Source organism: Miniopterus schreibersii (genome assembly GCF_964146895.1).
Source record: "Miniopterus schreibersii genome assembly, chromosome: 19".
NCBI lineage: Eukaryota > Metazoa > Chordata > Mammalia > Chiroptera > Miniopteridae > Miniopterus > Miniopterus schreibersii.
Genome location: NC_138119.1, coordinates 35,952,119 through 35,978,819, shown reverse-complemented (window position 1 = coordinate 35,978,819; position 26,701 = coordinate 35,952,119). Strand labels below are relative to the sequence as shown.

Here is a 26,701-nt window from a genome sequence, read left to right as displayed (position 1 = left end):
AAATTTCTGACCCCCAAAAAGCAGGTGAGTGTATGAAATTATCTGTACATCATTCTCAAGACATTGAGAAGCTGCTCCTGAATGTAAAATATGAGTGTGCAGAAGAATTTGAGGTGGCCAGATGTGGGCTAGTGGAAAACAAAACAAAACAGAACAATGACATCAGCACTTTCACACCTTGTCATATCCAGATATACCCATGTGATTGTCTCATCTCTCATTTAGTCACTTTCCCACACAGGACACACTTTCTCCCCACTCCATTGCTGGTCTCTCTGATCAGCGCGCCCAGTCTTCTCAACCTGAGCGAGTCAGAATCCTGTCCAATGTGGCATCCATGACATTACCAAGAGTAACCTGCTTTAATCTGGTCACCACCATCTATCATCTGCAGTTGGCAGATTAGGGACATGTTTTGTATCTGTATGTTTCTCTTACCCGCCCCCCCCACAACCCCCCCTCCCAGATTGTAAGGTCTCCCAGGTAGCTGTTGTTTTTATCTTTGACCTTTTATGGATTTATGGGCATGGTGCAGGGGGTGGGGGATGGAGAGAGGTGGGCAGGTAAGCCAGTGTCAGATTGTGTAGGGAGGGAGTAGGGAGAATGGGTGGGTGTGCCGGGGGAAGCCTACAGGGTCCTGAATCTAAGTGTAAAGCTCTTCTACTTCTCTGGTCCTCATTGACCCCGATTGTAATCCAGTTCTTGGGGTTCTGCCCAGATAGCCCCTCTTTTCCTACTCTCATTCAGAATGACTAATACCGCTCAGGTTGTGCCTGCTTGTTTCTTTCGCCGAGTCATGATTGAACTGTGAGTCATTATTGCTTTTCCACAGCAACCAGTTATGACATAACAACAGTGAGCATGTTGTGTCAGTGGAGAATATGGCAAAAGTTGTAATTTCATCTAAATGACTTCAAAGAGGGATAAAAATACATGTTTTTATTTCAAAACAAGAGGGGTTTTAATATTTCTACACAAACCAGATATAGCCCAAACATTTTCTTGATCCCCAAACAAGTAATTTTCATGTCAATTAATAGTTTGTGTTAATATGTATATCGACCTGTCTGGGGAGGATGAATCATAATCGTTATCATTTCCATTTTATGGGACAGAAACCAGACTGTAGGAGAGGCTGGGAGTGATTGTCTTGTTTCTGGTTTCAGCTCTGCAGAGAACAAGCAATAGCCTCAGGCAGGTTGTTGAACCTCCGTGGCCTTATTGGGCAGTGAAGCTGGGTCTCACTCTCCATTCGCATCTCTCCCCCTACCTACGACTCAGCGTGGTTTTCTTACCTCTATTATACCTCAGTAGATCCTAAGAGATCCGGACCATTTTTGCAGTAGAGGGACCCAGGGCTCACTACATAATGTGTGGGCCTATTGCAAATTGCAAATATCGGACTCATTCTTAAAAAATTATTAAAAATTTCAGGAGAGTGACTATGGAACATTAAATTGGCCAGGGGCCAGTTCTGACAGGAATTAACTGCATTTGGGCCAACAGTCCCAGTGCTCGCTTGACCGATACTAGCTTTCTCTTAGGCGAGCCTATGTTTTGAAACTGTGCCATATAGTGTCAGCTGGAATGAAGCCAAGGTTCTGTTTTCTATGTCTAATGGCCCCTAATACTGGACATCAATATTGTGTCATCAGTCCCGAGGCAGAGCAGATCAGATTCACAAGGCCAGCAGGATTACTAAATATATCTTACTTGTGTTTTCCCTGTGGAGGGTCAGAAAAACCACCATCATGTAGGTAAGACACTCATTGCTTCACATGATAAGATCGCTTCTCTCTCCATTGTCAAGAAAAGTCAACCATTAAAAAAATCTCATTTGTTTCCTTTACTCTTAAATCTTTCCTTTCCTCTTAAACTGCTACTCTTATAGTAGTCTTTTTAAAAGAAAAATGTAGGAGTGACAGCTGCCCAGATATGGTTTTAAAAAATAATATCTTTTCTATTAATGTGTTCAGGGTTTAAAAGAACTATTGTGAAGCATTTTAACTACATGCACAGAGTATTACTTCATGTAACATATTTAATCATTGTGAAAGATAAGCAATCTCTTGTTGATTCTTGACATTAAAACTAATATATTAAAATTATATTTAAATTAATGCAGAAATAATAGGCATCATCTCACTTAATGGAAGCATGGAGTTACATTATAAAAGTTTCACATAAAAAATTTTATTCTCTAGTAGAGAAATTAACATACTATAAAATACGTTGCCCAGTCTCACTGGCTCGATGTCTTTGAGTCCTTTCTGTCTCCTCGAATATTCAGTTCTAGTAAATATCGCAGCCGTAGAGTTCCATGCGAAGCGCAATACTTTGATTCCACGTTTTCGGAATGATGCGGATAAACCTGGAAATGATCGGTGGGTTGAAAAAGTTCTTCACGTGTCCTTTGATATTACTATTTCCTTCAAAAATCTGAAAGCAAAAGATGAGAAAATCCTTAGTGATGGTATAATGGGTATAAACAGATATTTTTAAAATTAATTGTGTTCGAACCAAAGGCATCCAGGAACACAGACGACATTAACACAGAGATGATCCTCAATCACCTATGAACTCATTAGGAATCTCCCCTCACCAGTGATACGAGTTGAGTTAGGGAAAGCTAAAACCTCTGATATGGTGTCCCGGGGCAGCTATGAAACCGTCTCTGCCCTCAGGCCCTTTGTAGTTGTGTGACTTTGAGTAAGTTACTTCTGTTTTCTAATTCTCTATTCCTCATTGGCAAAATGGGGATAATAAAATTTTACCTTATAGAAGTTTTAAGGATTAACAAATGTTTCTAAACGTATAACAAGTACTTAGTAAGTGACAGATAGTGGCACCGATACATGGTTAGCTATTACTAATATTTAAAATAAAATGCAACCATGTGTCTATATTTCTCCTTTTCGGATATACCCTATATCTTTAGCTAAACTGTGTCCTCCCCTCTGTTTTTTTTGGTTTTGTTTTGTTTTTAGGGTTGTTTTTTTTGCATCCCCAGCAAGTTCACGAAGCTTCACACACAGCAGAAGCGAAACTGCTGTTTGTTTATGACAACGATGCTTGCCCTGCTACGAGGACATCCTGGTACTGTGAGAAATAAACCGAACGAGACCGAAGAAACAACCATGGGTGTTGGATCAGTCATGAATAACAAGTATTCCCAAGGCAATGCTAATAAATGCTATTTCACAGCAGAAGGCTTTCTAGGCCCCTGTTATGGGCTGCACACCTGTGTCCTCCAAAAACTCATACATAACCTTGGTACTTTATACCAAGTAAGTGGGATGGCATTAGAAGGTGGGGCCTTTGGGAGGTAATTAGGATGAACTTAAATGGAATTAATACACATAATAAAAGGGGGAGGAGACGTGGGAGCTCTCCCTCCACGCGCACGCAACAAGGAAGGCTATCTGAGGACTAACAGGAGGAGGGCTCTTAGCGGAACCCGACCATGCGGGCACCGCGACAGGCTACGGTGACTTGTTACAGCAGCCCACGCCCATCCCTCTCAGTCACATCCCCTGGAGTTTTATTCTCGCTACTTCACAGGTGGCTCAGTCAGAACAGAAAGGTAGCCTGCATGGTCCCTGTCCCGAGACCGTGAACCTGCAGAGCTAGGATTTAGAGGACTCAGAGGTGGTAAGTGCCAGCACCTATTTTGTCTAATGCAAAGAGCTACTTGCAATGCAAGGTGCTGGTCTCATCACAGCACAGCTTTCTAATTGCTTTCCCTTTACCTTGTCCACCATGGAGGATTTCTGCCTGTAAGGCTTCCATTCCACTCCCTGGTCACTGTAGTGGATGGTGTAGCTCTTCACGTACATTTCAGAGGAGAGGGACTTGCAACCCTGTGTTACAATTGCAGTTATCTTCTTGATTTTGAGCAGATCAATTTGTAACCACTGTTTGTTGTTGTTTGCCTGTGAAAATGAGAACACATGGATAAGACAGATATTAGAACCTTCACTTTTTTAGACCAACTTACTCAGAAATGCCAGAGCTCCAAGGATTCCTTGTCTGTCTCATCCCTTAGGATTCCCCGTCTCCTCAAAGCCTTCCCTATTCCTTTTGTCTGTTGTTACAGCACGTATATCAACTGCTTCCAGAGTAGTTCACACACTGCACAGTCATTATCTGGTTCCACCTCTGTATCCCTTCTTCTTTGAAGACAGGGACTGATTAGTTTTGTTTCTACACACTTACCACAAAGCATGGCACATATAAAATATTTGTTGAATGAACACGTAAAGGAAATTTACTTGGGAAAAATATTAAGTTGATAAATTATCTGTATGTGTTATTCTGGTAAGCAAGTTTGTTTAAATGCTATGATGATATTACTGATATTACTGAAGGGTTACCTGGGAAAGAACTGGATAGTATCCTCTCTCTATTTATTTTAGAGAAGCCCCACTTTCCTTTCTATTGCTAATGTCAAATAGGAGAAATAGTCCAACTTCTTCTTTTCAGATATTTCAAGTACATATAATATTTGAGAAACCTGATAAAGCTACACTTAGGGCTTGATATAGCATCGTAATTGTCCTGACTCTGGCCAAAAAAAACGCCTAGTTACATGTTTGGTGAGATGCACTTGTAGAGAGAGGATCAGAGGACTAATTGAGTTTTAGAGTAATCTGAGATGAATCTCTGGGAGATTTTTCATGCCCCATTGTCTCATTCAGTTCTATATGAAATAATGAATATTGATATATTTGTCTCAATATCACTCATATGTGCATGTCTGTATGTATACATGTGCATACACATGTGTATGTATATAGTCATATGCCTTACGTGTTTTTAAACTTATCGTATTGGGTATTTTTGTTAATTTTGTCACACCCTCTAGTGGCATTTGGTGGTACTGTATAGTGTGTCTTCAAACCAAGGAGGAACTAGTGATACAGAGTGTAGGCAGCTAGAGGCGTTTCTAGGCATAACTTTTTCTTGTAGGCATAGAAGGGGTAGAGACCCTTCAAGCTGCATGCATGCCTATAGATGTCTATGTCTAACTTAGACTTCCAGCCTCCCCAAGGAGACCCTATAAAGACATTTCATGCTAATAGGCTAAGTGAAATTATTACTTTTGTTATTTTAACTTTCTGGGTCTCAGTTTCCCCCTCTGCAAAATTACAAATGAGGTGTTTGGGTTGGTGGAAGGAGCACTGAGCTGTTTGTAGGGAGAACGGGATTTATGATTCTGCCACCAGCCTAAACTAAAATTATTTCATCTCCTTTGTGTTGAGACTTAAAAGGAAAAATCCGGACCAGACGCTTTGTAGAATGCCTTGCTGCTCTAACATTCTGTGATTCTCTGAAGGCCCAGGCATAGATATTGGTTCCCAAAGCTCTCTGTATGGGGCCCAGGTCCTATGTTTGCTCCACTAGCACCACTTGTGACCTTATTTAAGGAGAGGGTGTCGCAATCTATAGCAAGTCCAGGAATTCCCTTCGGTACCTTACAGGAGGGAGTTAGGAGTATAGATAATAGGGAGTTTGGATTAAATTGGTTGATAGGACTGTTCTGATTAACAAAGTCATTCTGACTTCTCAGGTCAGTTGAAAAGTACAATAAAAAGTGAGTCCGTTATTAAGAGTTACCTAAAACTGTCACCTGAATTACTCAGTGGGCTAATATCAGGGGCAATGTAACTCTGAAAGCTGCTTCTTCAGCTTAGATCACTGTTTTAAAACCCTGGTTTTGCAGCATTTTGTTATGCTGCCAATTGTCTAGAGGAATGTCACAAAGTTCTCAAAAAAGTGGAAACAAAAAAATTTTAATGGCACTCTTAAGAAAATGAAAAATACTGCTAAACTGTGGCGGGACAGGGAGGGGAGGAAGAGAAGATGTTGCTAACGTAAGTTGTCTCAAAGAGGATTTGCAAACTATAGCCCAAGGCCACATCTGGCCCACTGCCTGTTTTTATAAAGTTTTACTGGAACACAGCCACGATCATTCATTTAGATAATGTTATGGCTGCTTTCCTGCTGCAATAACAGATGAGTAGTGTTAGCAGGGAATGTACAGCTCACAAAGCCTGAAATATTTATTACCTGGCCTTTTGCCCACCCTGGTCTAAATTAAGATTAGACAAAGAACTGTAAAGATGATAAATAACTGCTCTGTGAGTCAGAGTTAGAGCTAAAGCTCTCAAGTCAACAGACATCCTAGATCCTCAGGCCCAGGATCATAACCTGCAGAAACAGGAGATGCTTGTCTGGCTTCCCAGGCCCCCCATGTTCCTTTGTTTTCTTCCGGAAGCTGAAGGAACTGTGTGCACAGGGGCTAATTCACCTTGGCTTGCCAGGCATTCACACGGCCCTGGGCATTCAGACGGGCAAAGGAGGGTTTCCAGTAATCTCCCCACCAGGACTTTTTGAAAGAGGAAGCTGTGATTTGCGTGTTTTCTATCTTTCCACTTTCCATGCCCAGTGGTGTGGAGCATCCTGTTGAGAGAAAAGCAATGTGATTAAAGACCGGCCACTGGCATCCCCTGCACTGTGTTGTGTGCTGCAGAGGAGATGAGCAAGACTGTAACTGTGAGTGACACTGTGACTGCCAAGTAACACCGTGACTGCCGAGTAACACTGTTACTATGGGTAACACCATGACTGCAGAGTAACACCGTGACTGCCAAGTAACACTGTTACTATGAGTAACACCATGACTGCAGAGTAACACTGTGACTGCCGAGTAACACTGTTACTATGGGTAACACCGTGACTGCCGAGTAACAAGGTGACTGCCGAGCAACACCATTACTACGAGTAACACCCTGACTGCCGAGTAACACTGTTACTACGAGTAACACCATGATTGCCGAGTAACACCGTGACTGCCAAGTAACAAGAGAAGCAACCACCACAGCAAGCAACTCACACACTGGAACAGAGCTGAATGTCTATTTTAGGGTAGCCTGACTCTATGGGCTGAACAAACTACCACTTACATCACATACCATGTGGAAAGTTAAAATGATTTATAGAGCTGTTTCAAGGAGTGCTCCTGCCTGTGGGAAAGTTGCATTTAATGGGGAGATGTTTCAGAGCACTGCTATCTGGGCATTGGCAAAATGCCCATGTCTGCATCCCTCATGGATAGCAGGAGCATCCTGTAACATCACCTGCTCAGGTAAGAGCTGATTCCAAGGTTCAGCTACATTCTCCACCGTGAGCCGCGGCCCTTCCCTCCACCCCGAGAGAAGGTGCTGGAGCTTCCCAACACGTATGTCACCCATGTCTCAGGCATGCCTATATATCAGGCTCCCTCTCCCCTTAGTTGTGAGCAGCCAGGCGGTGTCTGGATCAGCCAAGCCCTGGGTCAGCTACTTTATTCTTTTCGCCCAGGTATTACTTTCTGTATGTGCATTGCAGTGAGAAAATTTTGGAAAGCACTACTTTATGAGTCAGAGAAGGAGAATAGTTGTTATCTTTGTTCTATATAGTAGAATTTTATTATGGCCACATACGGTTACCTGGATCTATTTATGCCACAGGTCACATTACTTTCCCTGAAAAATAGCAGCTTAACATAGAAAAAGCTTGAGTGCGTACATAGGGTGTGAATCAGGACACAGAGCAGGGGCAAGGTTTCAGGAAGTTGGGAAGCAGACTTAGATTTCAAAACCATTCACTGAACTCTAATACATGACAGGAATGTTGTTAGATACTGTTATTACATTAAAGTCTGCGCAACCTGGAGGACTTTGGAAGAGTCAGGCCTAGTTTGAATCTCAGTTCTATTGAAAATGGGCTGATGGGGGTCATTCTGAGCTGCGGCCCTTCCTTGGGGGTCAGGGCAGAGTCATATCATCCAGGCGCTGCTCACAGGGATGGCGCCTGCCCCCTGGCTGGTAGGACCTGTGTCCTTCTAAGTCACCATGGGTGTTGACCTGAGTGGAAGCTCTGCTCCCCATTGATTGAAAGGAACTAAAGTTTATTCCCCTTTTCCCACACTCCCCCATCTTGATTCCCCGGGGGGCGGCGAGATGATAATGCCTCGTGGTTCCTTACCATTAATCTCACAGCCTTGCAGCTCCAATCGAAGGGCAGGTTTTTGATAGAATCCAGTTGGGTAGATCCTAATGTATCTAGCCACAATTGGTGGGTCAAACTGATTTTCTTTGACTGTAGAGGTGTCTGAGTTGCCATCAAAATACTAGAGGAAAAGAGAAAAGCTTAGTTATGTAAAAATTCTCTGTAAAGTGATTTTATAGTAAAATTTTGGTCTAATCCAATATTGTAATGTTACATTTTCATGTGGCCAGAACTAAATCAATATAGTCTTAAAAAATATTTGGGGATACTTCCACTCTAGGAATATGGTATAGATCTACTTTCTCCTGTTCCTCCTGTTAAGTACAACTCAAACCAGAAGATCACTCTGAAGGTGGAGAGAAGGCAGGCTGGCTAGAATTCTAGGACCCAAGGAACAACATGGTCATGGGATCCCTGGGTTTTCTTTTTGCCCCATAGATCCCAGCCTTGGAAGAGAAGAGGCCAGCAACCAGGAAACACCAATGGGTACAGACACAACCCTTTCCCCCGCCCCCCCAGCACAAAACTTCTTTCTCTAGCCTCAGAACCAAGAAAGGGCAACCCAGCAAGACAGAAAACTTTTAGGCAGTAATCGTTCTACTGCAAGCCAAACTCCATAGAAACAACTATGGCCCCTCCCCACCCAACAGCAGCAAAGGCCAAGCACGGAGCCTGGACTTCCATGGTCATGAGACTGTGAGAGGCACCTCAGCAACCTCACTGGGTGTGTCAGAGAAGGCCAGCTGGGGGCCCAGCTCCTCACAAGGCTCCTTCCCTTGCAGTGTCCATGGCGAGCACCTCATCCCCACCCAGCAGCAAAGAGGAGTAGTCCCCCCTCAGGCAGGCACCCAGGACTTCGACCACCTGGCAATAAGGAGGCTGTGCCCCGTCCTCTCGCCCTACCAGAGCAACGTCAGAGAGGTCCGGCCGAAACAGGAGATAGGAGCAGACTAAGTAACCAAGTGAGTAAGACAGAAAACGGAAAAACATAGGTCAAAGTAATGAGGCACAAGGCCAGTTCTTTGAAAAGATTTAAAAAACTGGGCAATCTCTAACAAGACTAATGAAGCAAAAAGAGAAGAGACACAAACGGCCAGTGTCAGACGTGACACAGACAGTATCACTACAGACCCTACAGACATCAGGAGCATGCTAAGGGAAGTACAAGCAGCTCTAGACACAAACTTAACAACATAGAGGAAATGGATTAATGTATTGAAAAAAACACTATCCCAACTCACCAATATAAAACAGGTAATTTGAAAAGCCTGTAGCTGCTAAAGACATTGAATTTGCAATTTTAGAACTTCCGGAAGAGAAATCTCCCGGCCTACTTGGTTTCACTGGTGAATTCTGCCAAATGTTTAAAGAATTAACACCAACTCTAGACACTCTCCTCCACAAAATAGAAAAAAAGAGCATGCTTCCCAATTTATCTTGTGAAGCTGGTGTTACTCTGATACCAAAACCAGGGAAGACAGTACAAAAAAATAAAACTACACACTGACATCCCTCGTGAATAGAGATGTAAAATTCTCTAAGCTGTGTTCTCTCTCCAATACCAGTCAGTAGGAACCATAATTTAGGATTTTTCTGATCTATCCTGATCTATCACAGCTAAGTGATAATATAGACAATTAATTATAGGTAATATAGAAAATGAGAATATAGAAAATTAGTAAAATCAGAACTCTTGGTGGCATATTTTTAGTGTGAGCTCCTTAAAGCACAAGACCTGATCGATACTCTGCCCTACACCATCTGCCAATCTGAAAAGCCTGGATATTTAGTTTGATGATAAAGTGATTTTAAAAAGTTTTGTGGAGTTTTGAAATTTCACAAGTCACACTTATCCCTTTAATTTGTAATATACAGACCCATTATTTTACCACTTTCCTCCATGGGCCCTAAAGAAGCCCTTTTTTATTTCTGATGCCCAGTAAAGTATTTTTACAAAAGCAAAGAGTCTAGTCATAGCAACCAGCGGGTGAGTCTGGAGCCTCAGAAAGACACTGCACACATACCATCACATTCCTGGTGCTGTTCCCTTTGAAAATCTGCCAGTTGGTCTGGTCGGAGCTGTAAGCCACACGGAACTCAGTGGTGTAGTAGGACTTCAGGTAGTGCTTGGCACCTTGGGACTGGATGCCTGTGAACAGGACTTCCCTTTGCATGTCCACCTGCAACACAGCAAAGCCACTGAACAGAACTGTCCTTGTCAACAGGTCACATGCTGCCTTAAATCATTGAGCAACCAACCAGCTTTCGTCAGAACTAAAGAGCCAGCACCTCAGGTCTTAGCAAACTAATAAAATGCAATTCATATTTGAGCATGGGGGACCTGGACTTGAATCCCAGCTCAACCACTAACTAGCTGTGCGTGATGTTGGGAAGTTAGTTAACCCCTGTATGTCTTAGTTTTTTTCATCTGTAAAATGGGATATTACTGGAACCAGCTTCATAGGGTTCATTTTAAGTACTTAGAATATTGCCTAGCACCTAGTAATTGCTATTTCCCCTAACAACATTGCAAGGACAAGAAGAAATTATTAAATCAGTGTCACTTTTATTATTACAATAGCAATAAATATTATCAGAGTAATGTCATACCTGGATCCAAGGCTTAGAGTCAAAGTCTGAAGTTTTTTCTGTCATCCAAGCATTATATGAACCACCATTGTTTAATCTTGCTAATTTGGGCTCCCAATAATCTAAATCCAAAGGAAGAAAAAAATTTATTCTGAATTTTTAAAAAACATACAATTAGCAATTTGTCAAGTGAGTTCAGTCCCAGTGGAAAACCAGATCTGCAGAGGACCTTCTTGTGCAGTTAGAAGACCAGGCAGTTGGCACAGGCTTCTTGAAGCTCCTGACTTAGTCCATGGTGATGAAATCTTGGCTTTAGGTCTGTGCTTGCTCAGCTGTCCCCTGCCACCCACCCCCTTTCTTGCATACAGGTCACGTTCGTCTTTTCTCAGTTATGTTGATGTGGTCACCGCTGAGTGTGCCTGCCTTCCAGGAAGACATGGGAGGGGTTTATGGGATCCTCATGGTCCCTTGCAATTGACCTCTTGATCTTGGGAAGGGCTCTGAGCAGTGAGGACAATTAGGAGGAGTTCCTGACACACAGTGGGTGATCAGTAAAGTTTCTTGAATAGATGAGTGGTTGGTACAGCAAGGGTCCTATTAATGGGGACTCTAACACATGGCAGATAAGACCCTGGGAATCTGGCTGGAATTTCACATGTGTGATCAAACCGAGAATGGGGATGAATGGGAAGAGTTTTGGAAAAGGGCACATGGCCATAAGAGCAAGCTATGTCCTCTTGCCCAATCTGCTGAGAGGTCAGACTACCTGTGTAGAGACACTGAGCTCTTGGTCTTTCCTGGGAGAGACTCTGGGAACATTATACACTAGAGGGGGTGGCAGTGATCAGGGGGTGCCAACAGGCTTTAGCTCCTGCCATAGCGCTCCTTTACCAGATAAGCACCCCACACAGAGCTGGTTTACTGTGTTGTGATAGAGAAAAGCCTGGAGGGGAGCAAGGACCCATAGATTCAACAGGCCCAGCTGTCACGCATGGCTTTGCAGGCTGTGTACTGAACAGTCGGAGGAGGTGCCCCTCTGAGGCTGTGATTCTACTACTCACTCAGAAACTCAGATGCCTTGATCTGTGTATCAGCGATGATGCCTGTGCTTAGTCCCAATGGCATCTTACATTCTACAAAAAAGACAGGATGATGAATAATGTTTGCTTAGAAAGTACGTTTAACAGGTATAACTCCATGGCTAGAGGTTATACCTGCGGTGGGTCAGTAATTAGATATTGTGACCTACCTTGTATAGCACTGACTTAAATGTATCTGGCCCTAAAATGGCAAGTGCACTAACAAAACTGGTACTTTAATAGACATCGTGACACCCTAGAGGAAAACAACTGAAATCCTGAAGAGCAATTAGTTTTTAAACCGATTTCCATCTGCTTATATCTGAAAATAAGCCATTTTACAACGTTAAGTACACCTGGAAGGTACAGGGTTATTTACATCCCGATTGTGGAAGGGAATACCAGCTAAGGCAATACAGCCAGTGAGCTATCTGGATGTCGACACAGTGCTTGTACTCAGTGGGTGCTTAATCAGTGCTGCTGGCTGGCTGGACAGACAGATTGAAATTTTTTCTCAAATCCTGGGATGCCAAGTTCAGTGACTATCTTGGTTATTGTTGAGTCTCTCCTATCTTTTTCCTCCTCTGTGCTAGGAGCCTGGAGAATTATTTCTTACATGCACTTATCTAGGGGTCACAAATCATGAAGGAGGCTGCTTTATGTTGGTTCCCCAACTGAAAGGAATGCCTTTGGGCTGAACCATTTGGTTTGAGTTTCCTAGATGACTGACGTTTGCATTATAATCAGACCATGCCCAGAATGAAGGCAATTCCTGCTACAGACTCTTTTTGTCATATCAGAGTTCTGAGTTGAATATCTCCTATCTATAAGTTTGTAATATGCTAGCAACAGGACTCTCCTGCTAAAAGTGTCTTGTGGCTCTTGGCTGATACCTCTGTCTATGATGAGAAATGGCGTTTGCATCCCTGCTCTCTGGTTTTCTCCAACCTCTGTGTCTAGGAGCCACCAGCCAGGTTTAGATGCCTTCATTTCAAGAGTTTTAAATGAACCTAAAATAGAAAGTGAAGGATGACATTACATACTCAAAGACTAACAAGTTACTATTGGTGGACAGATATCAAAGAATCCTAGTATCACTGCATCCCAAGAAGCTTTAGAATAGAACCGAAGAGTTACCCATTTATTTCTAGGCAGGACTAGAAGTGTAACAAACAAATTAAAAGAACACCCCCCCACACACACACAAACACACCCACATTACGACAAATCAATCAATCGCCCCAGAACTTAAAAAAACCTCCAACATCCTGTACTAGAAAGAAGCTTTCATTTATCTAAACAAAATATTACAAGTTAACCCACACATAACATAGCTTCTTCACAGTCCTTAGTATCAAAGCAACCTTGAGTGACCCATCGCTGGGCCTCAAAAATCCTGTCCGTGTTTCCTTTCCCCCTCTTCATCCCATCCTCCCGTGTTTCGCATTCTCGATAGTTACACACTTGGGCAGAGCACTCATGAGCTGTTTCAGGATGCCACGGAAAGCACGGGGTTTCTGAAACCTCTGACGACCGTGCCCCTGTTGACTATTTCCTGCTGCCAGTTAACACTTAATTCTGCCGACTACAGTTTGTGAGCATTTCCCAGATTGTGAATAAAATGAATAGCTGATGGTCATCCCCCTCAAACACCAAAAAGATCTCCCGCCTTCCCCTCTCAAAAGCAGATACTTGGGCCTGAAGATGCAGCTGGGCCAGCGAAGCCCGGCTTCTCGGTGCTCCCCTCCCGGGCCCCGGGCCCCGGCGGCTCTGGCACTGCATGGTGAAGGTGAGGAGTTCCTTTACCCACCCCCGCCCCTGATGGGAATGGACTCTTTATGGCTTCACTAGTGCGTCGCTGGCAAGTTTAAAACAAACAAGAGCTTTCCTTTTCCTTACTCTTAACCAAAGCGGGCGCGTTTCCACGTCTGTGCTTCCGTCGGAGGCCGGCTCCCACGGCAGCTTCCCCGCCCAAAGCCCTGTCGGGGGCGGCCTCCCTCCCGAGCTCCTCAGGCAGCTTTCGGGGAAGGTAGGCCGCCTGCTAAAAATGCAGACTCCCGGGCCCTGGATCTCCCGGATCAGAGCCTCTGGGAGCCCGATCTCTGCGTCGGCATCGGCGTTTTAGCTGCCTTCCTGCGTTTTTACTATGCCCACTACAGTTTGAGTAGCCCTCACCCCCCAAGCCCCCACACTTACCTACAAACAACTCATTGGCACATAAGAATCTTTTTAGATGACTAGTGTTTAAACCTTATTATTTTGCACATGAAAAGCTCTAAAGACCCTTGTTATTCTTTAGCTTTTAAAATCATTAAAAAAAAAGAAAGAAAAATTTATTCTCCAAACAGCCTCATGAGTCAATTTAAGATCAAGAATCCTGTCACTCACTCGAAGACACCAGGGTGACAGTGAGTAGAATTCAGGAAATCGAGACTCCCCAGCCCAGTACATTTCTGGTCTCCCCGCCATGTGCCGCCTGAGCCCCGCGGGATTCGTCCTGTAATCCCGCCGTGTGACACAGTGGCTGGGCAGGACCTGCACTGGGCACGGTCTCAGCAGAACCACGCTGGGCCACGCGTTTAGCCAGAGCCCTGCTGCAAACAGTGCGCACGCGAGCTGGCGTTTTCGTGCTCTGTACGCAGCTCTGGGATATGGCTTTGCCAGGATCTATGCCAGGGCCCATGCCCGACCCCTTAGAAGCAGATGCCCGAGGAGGGGATGGGGGAGCTTAGAGAGGCCAGGATCGCCTCCTCTCGCCATTTTTCAGTCGGGCGTCTTTTCGTGGCCTGGTCTTTACCGGGAAGCAGGGGCCAGACGCCGAGCTGGTGCTGCTGGGTGCCGTTTTCCAGCAGGGTCTGGCCGTGGAAGTGAACCACGTGGATGTCTCGGGAGCCGCCCAAGTTCAGCAGGTGGAGCCTCACCCACTCCTGCTCGTACATTCTCAGGCCAGGCAAGTTGTAGATCATCCCGTTGATGGCTGAAAGGCCAGAGAATTACAATCCATTAAAAACCTGTGTACACCAGGAGAGAGGCTGGTAAGGACCTAGGAGGGCCTCACTCGCCATCCAGCTTCCTTACCCCCCAGCTGGCCAGGCCCGCCCAGGGTCCCCTATGTGTCATGATGTCCAGGAGCCCCCTTCCCCAGCACTTTATCAGTCACTTCCCCAGACTCTCCACTGTCCTGCTCCGTGCTTCACCCAGGTATCCTTGCTGCTTATAGTCTGAATTTTCCTTTGGTGCTTGACTGATAGGAGCCAGATAAGGGAACTCCAGTGTTTAGAGGAAACAGTAAGTAAGGGGGTATGCAGCATGTCACCCCAGGGCCGCCTAAATTCAGAGACAGATCCAGGCAAAGTGAGGAGGCTGGACCTCACCTTTGTTGCACCCACAGCCACAGTGATTCACGGGTGTTCTCATTCACTCGAAAGCTGCTCTGCCCCCTCCCAGCGTGGATGTCTAGGGCTCTGAGACTTACCCACTCTCCGCTCAGTGAAGAGTGTGTGTGTGTGTGTGTGTGTGTGTGTGTGTGTGTGTGTGTGTGAAGCACCTGGTAAATTTGACCACCTTAAAAAATAATACTACATTTCAATAATAAAGCTTAGTCCTGCTACAGTGACTTAACTGGGACTAAAGTGAGGGAAGTTCTGTTGCTGTTGTTTACTCTCCTAAAGTTACAGGTACCGGTGTGGGCCTCCAGGAACCAAGCCAGTGGCTTGCTGGAGAGGGGTGGAGGTCATTAGCCTACCTACTTTATTCATGAGTGTCTGGTGCCACCTGGGAACTGCCAAATGCTAGGACGGTTCCAGCCACTCTTATTGTAGAAAGTTCACGGGGGCAACTCCTTCTATATTCCATTAAAGGTCAAGAAACAGATTTATCAAGTACTTAATTGCAGAATAATGCTAATTCCTTTTCAATTTGTGATCAGCTGAAGCACACTGCTTTTTGTTGTTGTTGTTGGTTTGGGTTTGTTTCACAGCAGACTCCGGGTCTGTCTTTCAGACTTTCTCGCCTTTCCTTCGCCTGGAGTGTCACCTGCCGGGTTCCATCAGCCCTCTGAGATGTGTAGGGACCTAGTCTTAGTGGTAGTTCCTGGTTCCTCAGAAGCATCTCCTGCCTAATCTTGTGGAGACCTAAGGGCAGGTGTCACTGTCACCCAGCGTGGTTGAGTTCAGAGATTAGATCAAAGTCAGAGGAAAATACCATGAAACTCGTGGGAATGTTTTACTTCTGTGGACACGTGTCTCCAAGAACTCTGGGGTTTCTTGTCATAGTACCAGCTCTTCTTTTCATCAAAGACCATGAAAAGGAAGACAAATTCTCTCATGTCCACGGGCATGCTGCTCTCCTTGTGAAGCGTTCCTTTCCGGCAGATCAGAAGGGGCCCTATCAAGCCCGAGTGGATGTCTCTTTCCTGGAAGACAGCGGGAGGAAGTGGCACATACCCTTTCTCAGCGTTTCCTCTGCGCTTCTGGCGATCACTGACCACACAGAAAAGGAGCCCTTCTCAGAGACTCTGACTTCGAGGAATATAATGAGTAGCTTCATAAGGCTCAATATTATTCCTCTGCTTCTACGGTGTTCATATCCCCTTTGATTAATCATTTATCTTGACAGGGTAGTAATGCTAATGATCATGATAATATTGATACTATAACAAATACTATTTATTGAGCGCTTACTACTATATTAAATATTTTGCCTATGGCCCCTTATATAATTCTGACAACAATCCTAGATGGTAAAAAGAATTCACTTGTTAAACAAACATAACCAAGTGCCTACTATGTTGTTATCTCATTTTGAACTTTGGAAACCATGACCAAGAGAGGTCGAGTAACTTTCCCAGGGCCACGCAGTAAGCGACAGGGTAGGCATTGAAACCGAGGCCGGTGCTCTCTCCACCAGGCCCAAGGAGGAGCCTTGACGTTGCAGTTCTTCCGCGGAGAGAGCGGACGAGAAAGCTGATACTCGTGCAGGGACGTCGCCAACAAACGTCCTCCTCTGCAAAGGTCGTCGCGCTCAGTGCGCCCCCATTTCAGTCATCCTCACTCCTCCTCCGAGCAGACCTCTGCCTCCCACTGTCACCTGTGGGTCTGCAGGGAGAGCCCCTGGCCACGGAAGCTGTAGGGCGTTGACCACAATCCTTACACCTTCCTCATGATCCCAAGACGGACACTTAACAAGAAATAACCTTCACCCTTCCACTTAGTGGACCCAGGTTATACGGTTAGGGGATGACAAAGCTTTGAGGGGTGTGCCTACCGCGTTCACGGATGAGTAGTAGGCCCACGCCCGGCAGGCAGAGCCGGGGTTCTCGGGCCCCGACCTCTTGGTGGCGTGCCACACGTAGGTGTAACTGCTGTTTGGCTGAACGGCATTGTCTTCCTGAAACCATTCAGGAGAGTCATCTTCATACGTCTTTCCCTCTGATGATTTTTCATAGGAAAGCCCATGGACATGAAGGGAATATGGTCTGGAGGCTGAATTCTTAAAACGAACCTAGAAAAAACAATGATCCGCAAGGTACTTAAGCTCAACAAAAATCCCATTGCCACGAAACTCATGCACGTTGTTTCACCGAAGTCTTACAAGCAGCCTGGGAGACAGGGCCCGAGTCCATTCCCCCAGGAACACCAAAGCAGGCAGCTCCTGGGCTCAAAGCAAAAGCACTGGCCCGGCGCACAGATGCAGCGCGATGGCCGCGGTCGGCAGGTCCGGGCTTGGCTCTCGCTCGCAGTGAGCTTTCAGCCTGCTGGCGAAGAGACGCTGCACATGCGAATTCAAGTTAAAATCTGGGGCCCAAAGGTGCTGTATCCCAGTGCAAATGGGGTCAGAGGGCAGGGCCCGGGAGGAGCAACTCGGCTGACGTTTCGGAAAGGTTAAGGGGAAATGGAAGGGACCCTTAGAGAATGAGCGGGAGCTTAGCAGAGGGAGAAATAAAATCATAAGATTATTATTTTTTTCTTGAAGATTGCCAAATACTTGGCAAACTGTCTTTGAGAAGAAATGTCAGTATTTGTTAATTCTGGAAAATAAGGAGCTCGCCTGCAGCTCTCCTGCCACCTCTGCCTTTGCCACCCCACGGGGCCTGTGGACATTCCTCTGGAGGCCTTAGCGGGGCTCTGAAAGCGACTTACTTGGATGACATCATCCACCTCAGCTCTAATGACAGGGCCAAGGATGCCAAGGTGCTCTTCATGCTCTCCCCGGGGGTCACGGGTGGTAAACGTGCTATCACGGTACTTTCGAAAAACGACTTTCTTGTATACGGTGTGCTCTGGAGCATCATCGGGGTCCTCGTTACCCATTTTACTGAAATGATAATGACGGTATTTGTTTACAAGAACAAATGAAAGACCATTCAAAGAATTTAGGAAATGATCTCTGTTTCTGAGTATAGCATCTAGCATAGAGAAGATATTTAATACATATTTGATGAGCAAATGAATGAAAATATAAATGACTAAAAACACAGGCCAGTAGATAGCCACCTGCCAGCTCGTATATCATCTCTTAGGTAAGTCCCCCCATGAGCCTTTAGACCAAGTTAAATGTCTTTATAGCATTCCTACATTTCTATAGTATTACTATAGTATATGTAGTAAAATCCTGTAGTATTCTTATAGTATTTCTACAGTATATATATATATATATATATATATATATATATATATAGTAAACTCTGTATCACTTGTTTGTGTGATTATCTATTAATCTCTGATTCTGCCACTAGAGTAAAAGCCTCATGAGGTAGGGATTGTGCCCAGTTAGCTCACAGCTTCCTTCCAGTGCCTAGCAGATTACCTGGCACATAGTATAAGCCAACTTGCAGCAGGGGAACTAAATTATACTTAACTAGTTTGCCCAGAGTTCTCTCCTTGGACTGTTGTAATTACTTTTCTAGCAGTGGTGGAGAAATGAGAACATGAGAGGAGAAAACTGGCCAAACCTTTGGGCATATTTTGAATAGTCCCAGGATATTTCTTCAGCAGCAATGTAATAATGTTTCTTGTTTCCATTGCTGCTGCGGAGGTACGAGGAGGCGATGTAGTCAGGGTTCCTGGAGGAGTTGGTGTCCGTCCGGACGTCAGTTTGGTAGGGGTTATCATAGAACATGAGATCAATCTCACGGGAGTTTTCTTCGCTGCTCTCTTCCTTCCCCATCGGTATAAACTCAACGTAATCTCCATCTTCTCCTCTGAAGCCAAGTATAACTGTTGAGTTAAACTTGCTTGTTATAAAAGTGTTATTTAGTGGAGATGGTTGTGGAGATGGCATCTGACCAAGGTCTGAATAAGGGAAAGCCCGATCAGATTCTGGAAGAGGCCGTGACTGACTAGACTCAGAAGTGTAGGACGCTGGATCGAGGTCCGGAGGAGGTGATGTCTGCCTGGGATCAGGAGGAAGGGCTGTCTGAGTGAGGTCTGGAGAGAGAGTCTCTTGGCTGAAGTCTGGAGAGAGAGTTACCTGGCTGAGGTCTGGAGAGACAGTCTCCTGGCTGAGGTCTGGAGAAAGGGTCGTCTGGCTGAGGTCTGGAGAGAGAATCTCTTGGCTGAAGTCTGGAGAGACAGTCTCCTGGCTGAGGTCTGGAGAAAGGGTCGTCTGGCTGAGGTCTGGAGAGAGAATCTCTTGGCTGAAGTCTGGAGAGACAGTCTCCTGGCTGAGGTCTGGAGAAAGGGTCATCTGGCTGAGGTCTGGAGAGAGAATCTCTTGGCTGAAGTCGGGAGAGACAGTCCCCTGGCTGAGATCTGGAGAAAGGGTCATCTGGCTGAGGTCTGGAGAGAGAATCTCTTGGCTGAAGTCTGGAGAGACAGTCCCCTGGCTGAGATCTGGAGAGACAGTCTCCTGGCTGAGATCTGGAGAGAGAGTTACCTGGCTGAGATCTGGAGAGAGAGTTACCTGGCTGACGTCTGGAGAGAGAGTTGCCTGGCTGAGGTCTGGAGAAAGGGTCATCTGACCAAGATCAGGAGAAAGGGTTGTCTGTCTGAGGTCAGGGGAAAGGGTTGGCTGGCTGAAGTCTGGAGAAGGAATCTCCTGGCTGAGGTTTGGGGAAAGGTTTGTCTGACTAAGTTCTGGAGACAGGGATGGTTGACTGAGATCTGGAGAGATGGTTGCCTGCCAGGCTTCAAGTTCTACAGAAAGGAACATTTGTCCAATGTCAGTAGGGAAGGACTGGCTTCTTAGATCACTGTCAAGCATCTGGCCAGGGTCTGGAGAAGCTTTGTGACTGGGGTCTGTAGTGAAGTGCATTTGATCAGAGTCTGGAATAGGGGACGTTTGATAGAGCTCTTCCGGGGCCGTTGTCTGATAAACATCTGGAGAGAAGCTTGTCTGACCAGTGTTGTTTGGGGGGTTCTGATTATGGTCAGGAAGTGAGGCTATCAGGCTAAGATTCACAGGGGGGGATGTCTGATTGAGGTCTGTGGGAAGAGGTGCTTCCCTGGCCTTGGGGAGCGAGTCTGAAAGTGGGATGCTGGCCTCCCCTCTGGGAGGGTGGAAACTCCTTGGAGAGAGAGGGACGTGGTGTGCAAGCTTCTTTCTTCGTGTCCGAATGAGAACAGTGCCATTCTTCCGTCCACTCCTTCCTCCATCCTTTCTTACTGGTAGAAACCTATGTCTAATTCCAGAAAGCTGTGGGTGGCCCTCTTGCTTTCCACGCTTGTTTGTAAGAAGGATGCCTTCTCCCCACGTCCTTGAGGCATTCCAGGGGCTGCCCAGCAGCTTATTAACCGCCATCACCTTATCAGCCCCTGGGATTATTTTATAACTACCTTTTTCAGAAGCCAAGTGCCATTTCCCATTCAAAATCCTAGACGGATTCTTCTGTTCTAAGAGTAACAGATCACTGGGAAGGTCCTTCCAGGGCCCCATTCTGGAAGAAGAGTTGTCTCGGCTTGAATGTCTCCCAATTTTATGTTCTAGAAATTCCATCTGGGGGAACCTGTGCCTTGCCTCTCGGTCGCTCCCTGCCTCGAATCCCTTATGTTTAGTGTGTTCTTGACTTCTGACTCCTGCACCCAGCGGAAGTGTGACATTTGACTGCAGAGGGCCCTCTGCAGGGCCTTCGGAAGGGCTGGAGCGCTCTACTGTGGAAGAGTTGAGAAGTGAGTTCTTTTCTAAGCTGTGTCCCGCACGGGGACCAGCTGCAGTGGTTTCAGGGTGAGGGAGGGTTTTGTGAGGTTCTGCAGAGGTACTGGCAATGAGCCTGCTAACGCTGCTTGCAAAAGGAGAATCTGAAGGGACAGAGGCATCAGGACTTGGAGGAATGAATTCAGAGCTGTTCTCCAGGGCGAGGGCGGTAAGGTTGAACTCTTCTCCCTCGCGATTCGGTGATGAATCTCTGAATGACCTGAATCCCAGGGATGAAGCCAGCTGGTCATGGTAATCAACGTCGGCATTATTCCTTTCATTTTGTTTTTCCGAAGAATTGCGCATTTTCCGCGTAGTCATCATGGGTGTAGATTCTGGAAATTCATAGATTTCATAGTCGTCTTCTTCATCAGTCGGGATACATTTAACATCCCTGAATCTCAGCTGTAGGTTTTTGCTTCTTGGATTAGAATTCATGGTAGTTAACATCCAAGTTCCTAGAGAAGAGAGAGAGACAGAATAGAGAGCTTTCAGTCCAGAAAAAGAAATAAAAGCCCAGCATCCATTGTGGCAGATAGTTTCCAGCAAGCTTCGGTCAAGGGCACTCAAGGGTGGCCTGCGGACCACTGCTGCCCGGCAAACTGTTGATTATGGTTCCACAGCGGCATAGGGAGGAAAAGGGAGAGTCAAGTACTTAGGACACTTTTGAGCAATTTGACACTGTTGTGACATCCAAGCATGAGATCAATGCACTTACCCTGTTTAACAGAATGTAGACCAAAAAGATTGGTCGGGGGAGAGTGGGGAGAAACAAACTCTTAGCGCAGAGTGTTTGAGATTCACTGTTTCGGAATATGTTTTAAAGGGGATGAATTGAGAATAAAATGAATTTTGAAAATCACATCCATCTTGGTAGCTGCAGGTCTTGGTTGAGCATTGTAGTTGGGGAGGGTAGTGATGTCTACCACAGAAATAAGAGACATCTAGGCATTTCCAAGTGACCAGTAATTCACATGGGCCCAGGGCCATTTTCAAGCTCTTTGAAATGGTATGATTTGCTGTCATACTGAAGATTTCCTGGGAAGTCTCCAATAGTTGCCACTTGTTGAGCATCTACTGAGTGCTGGATACTTGGCACACATTATAATTAATGATCAAAGCAACTTTGTAAGCTGCTGTTATTCTGTTTTGTGTGTGTGTGGTGGTGGTTGTTTTTTAGATGAATAAACAGCCTCAGTGAGAGTAAGTCAGTTGCCCAAGGTTGCACAGGTATTGAGTGGAAAGGCAAGATTTGAACCCAGGTCTGATGCACTCCAAAGTCCACGTGCTTTCCAGGACACATGCTGTGTCTGAGGCCAGCCTCGCCTCTAAGGCACTGTATCTGATCATCACTAACCCGAGTGTGGGATGGCTGTCTTAAAAAACTGAAAAGGGCATTTTGATAAAAGAGATTTTTTTTATGACTGAATGCTCATGCTTCCTCCTCAAAGTCATGCCTCATCTTTCTGTGCATGTGTGTCTTACTTCTCACTTACAGAAAAGGGCTGGCTCCACTGAAGTCATTAATTCCCCAAATGGAAATCATGACAAGTATTGAGAGGGACGCCTGCAAGGGATCAAAGAGTTGAGCAGGAGCTGGGAGTCTGGAGAGTACAGCAGACCTGCAGCTACCAGGAGTCCTCTCCCCCACCCAGGCCCTTACCAACGTTATCCATTGTGACGGTCACAGATTCCCCACGCATAGGAAAGAGGGTCAGCGTGTCCTCATGCCTCTTGCCATAGATGAAGGAGTGCCCAGTGAAGTGAATGGTCAAAATGTCATCCTGGGTTCCCACACTGCAGAAGTGCCACTGGATGGTGTCATCAAAGCAGAATCCTAGTGTGGATATGCTCTCGGGCACGTAGCCATTGATGGCTGAAAGAGTCAATTGGTTAGAGTGCCAGGCCTATGCCAGCAAGAGGGCACGTGGGTAACACCTCAAACACATGTCCCAGGTTCATTTAGTTGCATTAAAGCAGTGCTTATCTGAGATACACTTTACCAGGTCTGACATGTGACTACAAGACCAAACCTAGGCTTCCCGCAGCAGTGACTCTGAGCTTAAAACTGCAGCAAATGCCCGAGCTGTGGCTCAGGGAACACCTACCCTTCTGAGCCTCTTACTGTGCATTTCAAACCTCTTCACAGAATGACTCTGCTTAACTGCTGCTCCACACACACTAACCTTCTTAGTGTGATTTGAAAATCCAGTTTTGAATTACTTACCTTGCTTCCGCCCTGGCCACAGAGTATTCACCTCGCACTCAGTCTGTCTATTTTATACCCCAGGTGCCACTGACCAAGGCCTTTAGCCGCTTCCTTCACCACCCCCTCCCCTCACCTGTTCTTTCCTGCCCAGAGCATGTGCCCGGGCACACACACACGCACGCACGCACACACACACACACACACACACACACACACACACACACACACAACATGCTTTTGACCTCTGGCTGTAACAAGGTTGCTATGATGTCACTGTTTTACGTAATTTCATCACCAAATCCCCGGATGAAGGGGAGGCTGAGATGTGTGTCGGCTCGCACCCACGTCTGCCTCTCGGCATAGCCACGCTTCAACCGCAGGAGTGAGAAGCTGACGGACAAAGACGCCGCTTCAACTTACTGCTCATGATGTTTGACTCGTAAAACTTGGGGTCGTCGCGGTTCACCTTCTCAGGGTTTTCACAGAACTTGTTGATGTTGTCCTCAATGTACCAGCTCTTGTTCTCATCAAACACAGCAAACACAGCCTGCTGCTCGATGTCTGCTGCCCTCTGCCGGGAAACAGCCAATTACCTACCCCTTCAGGAACCAGAGGGGCACAGTCCTTGGGCCACTGGAGCCACCCAGGTAGGCCTTTGTGAGGGCCCACTGTGTAAAAGCCCTCGTTAGAGCCAAAGGTGTTACGCCAAAGCAAACGGAGCAGATCAGAAAACTCAGAGACTAAAATATCCTAATGGAAAGATTCCTTTCATCATGGCAGCTGTAATTCTGTTTATCGCTGATTGAACACCTATCAGGCAGGCAGACCGACTGACCGGATGTGCTCCTAACAATTGCAAAGGCTAAACCAGGAGGTTGCAGTAGGAAAGTTTTGTGCCTCCCCCTACCCATTTCCTTTTCAAGTTCAATACATTAGGGTCTTCCTAATGCTCGTTTCTGATTTTCCTAGGAATATATTTATTTTGAATGCCTTGAGATGAGACCTATTTTTATTATAGCTTAGGCCAATTGTCTGTGAATTTTAAGTTAATCATATGAGGCTCTTCTGCAGTGCAGATCAAGTCAGAAGACTCCTATCTTTGCATAATTTAGTCTCACTGGACATGGACCATTGTCGAGGTCCAGCCTCTCCAGAAGCTGTGTCTTCAGTGTATCTCTCTCATCTCTTTCTAGTGCAGATCTCTAAAAATAACAAGGGTTGGCACAGAGCTTTGCACTCTTACCAGGTGCCATCTCACTGAACCCTGAACAACCTTGTAGTTTTGGGGGGTGTATTACCCATTTCATACAAGGAAGAATTAAGAGAGGCTGAGTGACTTGCTCAGCACATAGACATTTTAAACAGACCCGGACTTTGAAACCAGAACAAAATATAGCTTCACACTGTAGACTTGCCCTCTGCAGTGAGTCCAGATGAAAATAGACAAGAGAAAAAAGTTAGCAAAGGGGTAAATGTCATCACATTCGCACTCAAGAGGATGACTTCACAGTTTCTCTTCTCTAGAAAAGCTCCATTACTTAGCAAGGAGACCTAGTCTGTTCCAGCCAGAAGAGATTCCTGGAATTTCTGAAAGATTACGTCAAGGACAAAATACCTGTATTCCTCGCTTATCCAGGGATCTGCTCTTACAAATTAGAAGTAGCCCTATCAGCCCAGAGGCAATGTCCCTTATGACGTCCACATCACTGTAGTATGGTCTTGTTAAGCACTGGGCATCATTTTCTGTGGGCTCGTCAGACTCTAGGATATTCCACTTATAAGTGTAGGTTTCCCCTGGCTGAACGGCTCTGATCATGGTGTTACTGCCTGAAAGAAAATACAGTCAGACTTGTTTTCATTTTCAAAATTATTTCATGAAAATAAATAGATGAATGAACGAACGAATGAATGAATGCATGCATAATAAAAAGGAGCTCTCATTGTAAGCAATTAATATTGGGAAAGGAATATTCTTCCTATATTAAGATGCACTTAGTAGAGCCCTGGGTAGCACGTGGTCATCAGATCTTGCTCCCCTAGAGGCCGCAATGGCACTGACGAGGGACACAGTATTTGGTGACCAGCAGGGTAAAGAAAACCCCGGAGGCGAGCAGGGTTTCCTTGTGGCTTTTAGGATGCCCGCCCCTGTATATGTGCTACCTGACCGCACAAGCTATACTACTGAGCGAGGGGGCGGTAGGAAAATACGCTAGCTTCTCAGAGGCCAGTGGAGTCGTCCGGGGACGAGGAGGGTTCGCACCGGAGGAGGAGGAGTTGACTTCATCTTTGAGCGGAGAGAAGGTCACTCCGTGGGGGTAAATGCTGTAGACGCGGCTCGCCATGTTTTTGAACACGATCTGCAAAGTCAACTCAGATTCATTACTCGGGATTTAAGGTTCATGGTGAGAATTAATGTCGGGTGTTAACTTTGCACGTTCTCTTGTTGGATGGGTGTGTGTGTGTGTGTGTGTGTGTGTGTGTACGCGTGCGTGCAAACTAGTTCTGTTTATCTGAGCAGCAGTCTCTGCCGTCACCTGACAGAAGCTTTTGCGCGTGTCACCTCACAGAGCAGTCTGGCCTTAGAAGTGGCATTTTCCCCACAGCATGCCACCCCCTCCAGGCTGGCGCCCGTCTCGCTTCCCTTCTCCTTTCCCCTTAGACCGCACCTGCCTTGGGATCTGGCCCGTGAGCCCCTCTCCCCCGGCAGGTCTCCCAGGTCTCCCGGGACCACTGTCCTTGAAGCGACTTCCCGAGGGGCATGGCTAAGAGCCAGGTCCTCCAGCGAGGTGTATGTACGCTCGCTAAGGACACCTCAAAGGCATCAGGGATGGGGGGCAAGGCGGGCCAGAGAGAGGCTGCTTCTGGTCCTTTTGTTATTTTCAAATGAACAGAACTGGCCTCGTCTGCTGATGCCCTTAGCTCAGCCCCATGCAGCTGAAGGGAGGAGCATTATCCATGCAGGAGTCCTGGTTAGACTCCTTAATCTTTAAAAGAGAACCTTTATCATATATATATATATATATTTTTTTTTTTTTTTTTTTTCCAATCTTCACCCAAAGATATTTTTTCCCATTGTTTTTCGGAGACAGCGGAAGGGGGAGAGAGAGAGAAACATCAATGTGTCTATCGATTGGTTGCCTCCTGCACACACCCCAACCTGGGGCCGGGGATCGATCCTGCAACCAAGGTCGGTGCCCTTGGCTGGTCTGAACCTGGGACCCTTCAGTCTGCAGGCTGACGCTCTAACCACTGAGCCAAACCAGCCAGGGCGTTAACCGCGTCTTTTACTTGCTTGGTTGCCAAAGCCTGGGGGCCATCCTGCAGCTGTAGAGTATCTGCCAAAGACTGCAGCCTTCAGCTCGCTGCCTCCCAGCTTGGCGATGTGACATAACCTCAGAGGAAACCTGCCTGAGCAGCACCCTGTGCTCCGGGACATATCTGCGTCTAACCCATCAGAGACCAGTCTCAGAGAGCCGCACACCACGGCCACAGCGAGGACCCGTTTTTCCTCAGTGGGTTTTCCTGTGATATTCTCAGCTCTAACGAGAAACATTTTTAAAAGGCCCTACAACTTTTTTATTGATTGTACCAATTGTACGGATTTTACCAAGCAATCCATCCACCGCATCTCACAGCACCC

General features: G+C 46.0%; 1 protein-coding gene across 1 annotated transcript in view; it reads right to left on the bottom strand.

Annotated features, from left to right (window-relative positions):
• Positions 1-918: 918 nt before the first annotated feature.
• The window catches only part of F5 (coagulation factor V), a 56,804-nt gene continuing 31,021 nt past the window's right edge, over positions 919-26,701 (bottom strand). The window contains exons 9-25 of the mRNA XM_081120282.1: positions 25,322-25,418; positions 24,677-24,888; positions 23,482-23,632; positions 22,516-22,728; positions 18,673-21,310; positions 17,861-18,035; positions 16,986-17,222; positions 15,924-16,134; positions 14,518-14,697; positions 12,614-12,730; positions 11,703-11,774; positions 10,663-10,763; positions 10,077-10,232; positions 8,029-8,173; positions 6,311-6,462; positions 3,750-3,932; positions 919-2,439 (exon numbers count right to left, since the gene is read on the bottom strand). Coding sequence (XP_080976408.1) covers positions 2,293-2,439; positions 3,750-3,932; positions 6,311-6,462; positions 8,029-8,173; positions 10,077-10,232; positions 10,663-10,763; positions 11,703-11,774; positions 12,614-12,730; positions 14,518-14,697; positions 15,924-16,134; positions 16,986-17,222; positions 17,861-18,035; positions 18,673-21,310; positions 22,516-22,728; positions 23,482-23,632; positions 24,677-24,888; positions 25,322-25,418 — 5,187 coding nt within the window. The 3' untranslated portion in view covers positions 919-2,292. The remainder of the gene's footprint in view (positions 2,440-3,749; positions 3,933-6,310; positions 6,463-8,028; positions 8,174-10,076; positions 10,233-10,662; positions 10,764-11,702; positions 11,775-12,613; positions 12,731-14,517; positions 14,698-15,923; positions 16,135-16,985; positions 17,223-17,860; positions 18,036-18,672; positions 21,311-22,515; positions 22,729-23,481; positions 23,633-24,676; positions 24,889-25,321; positions 25,419-26,701) is intronic.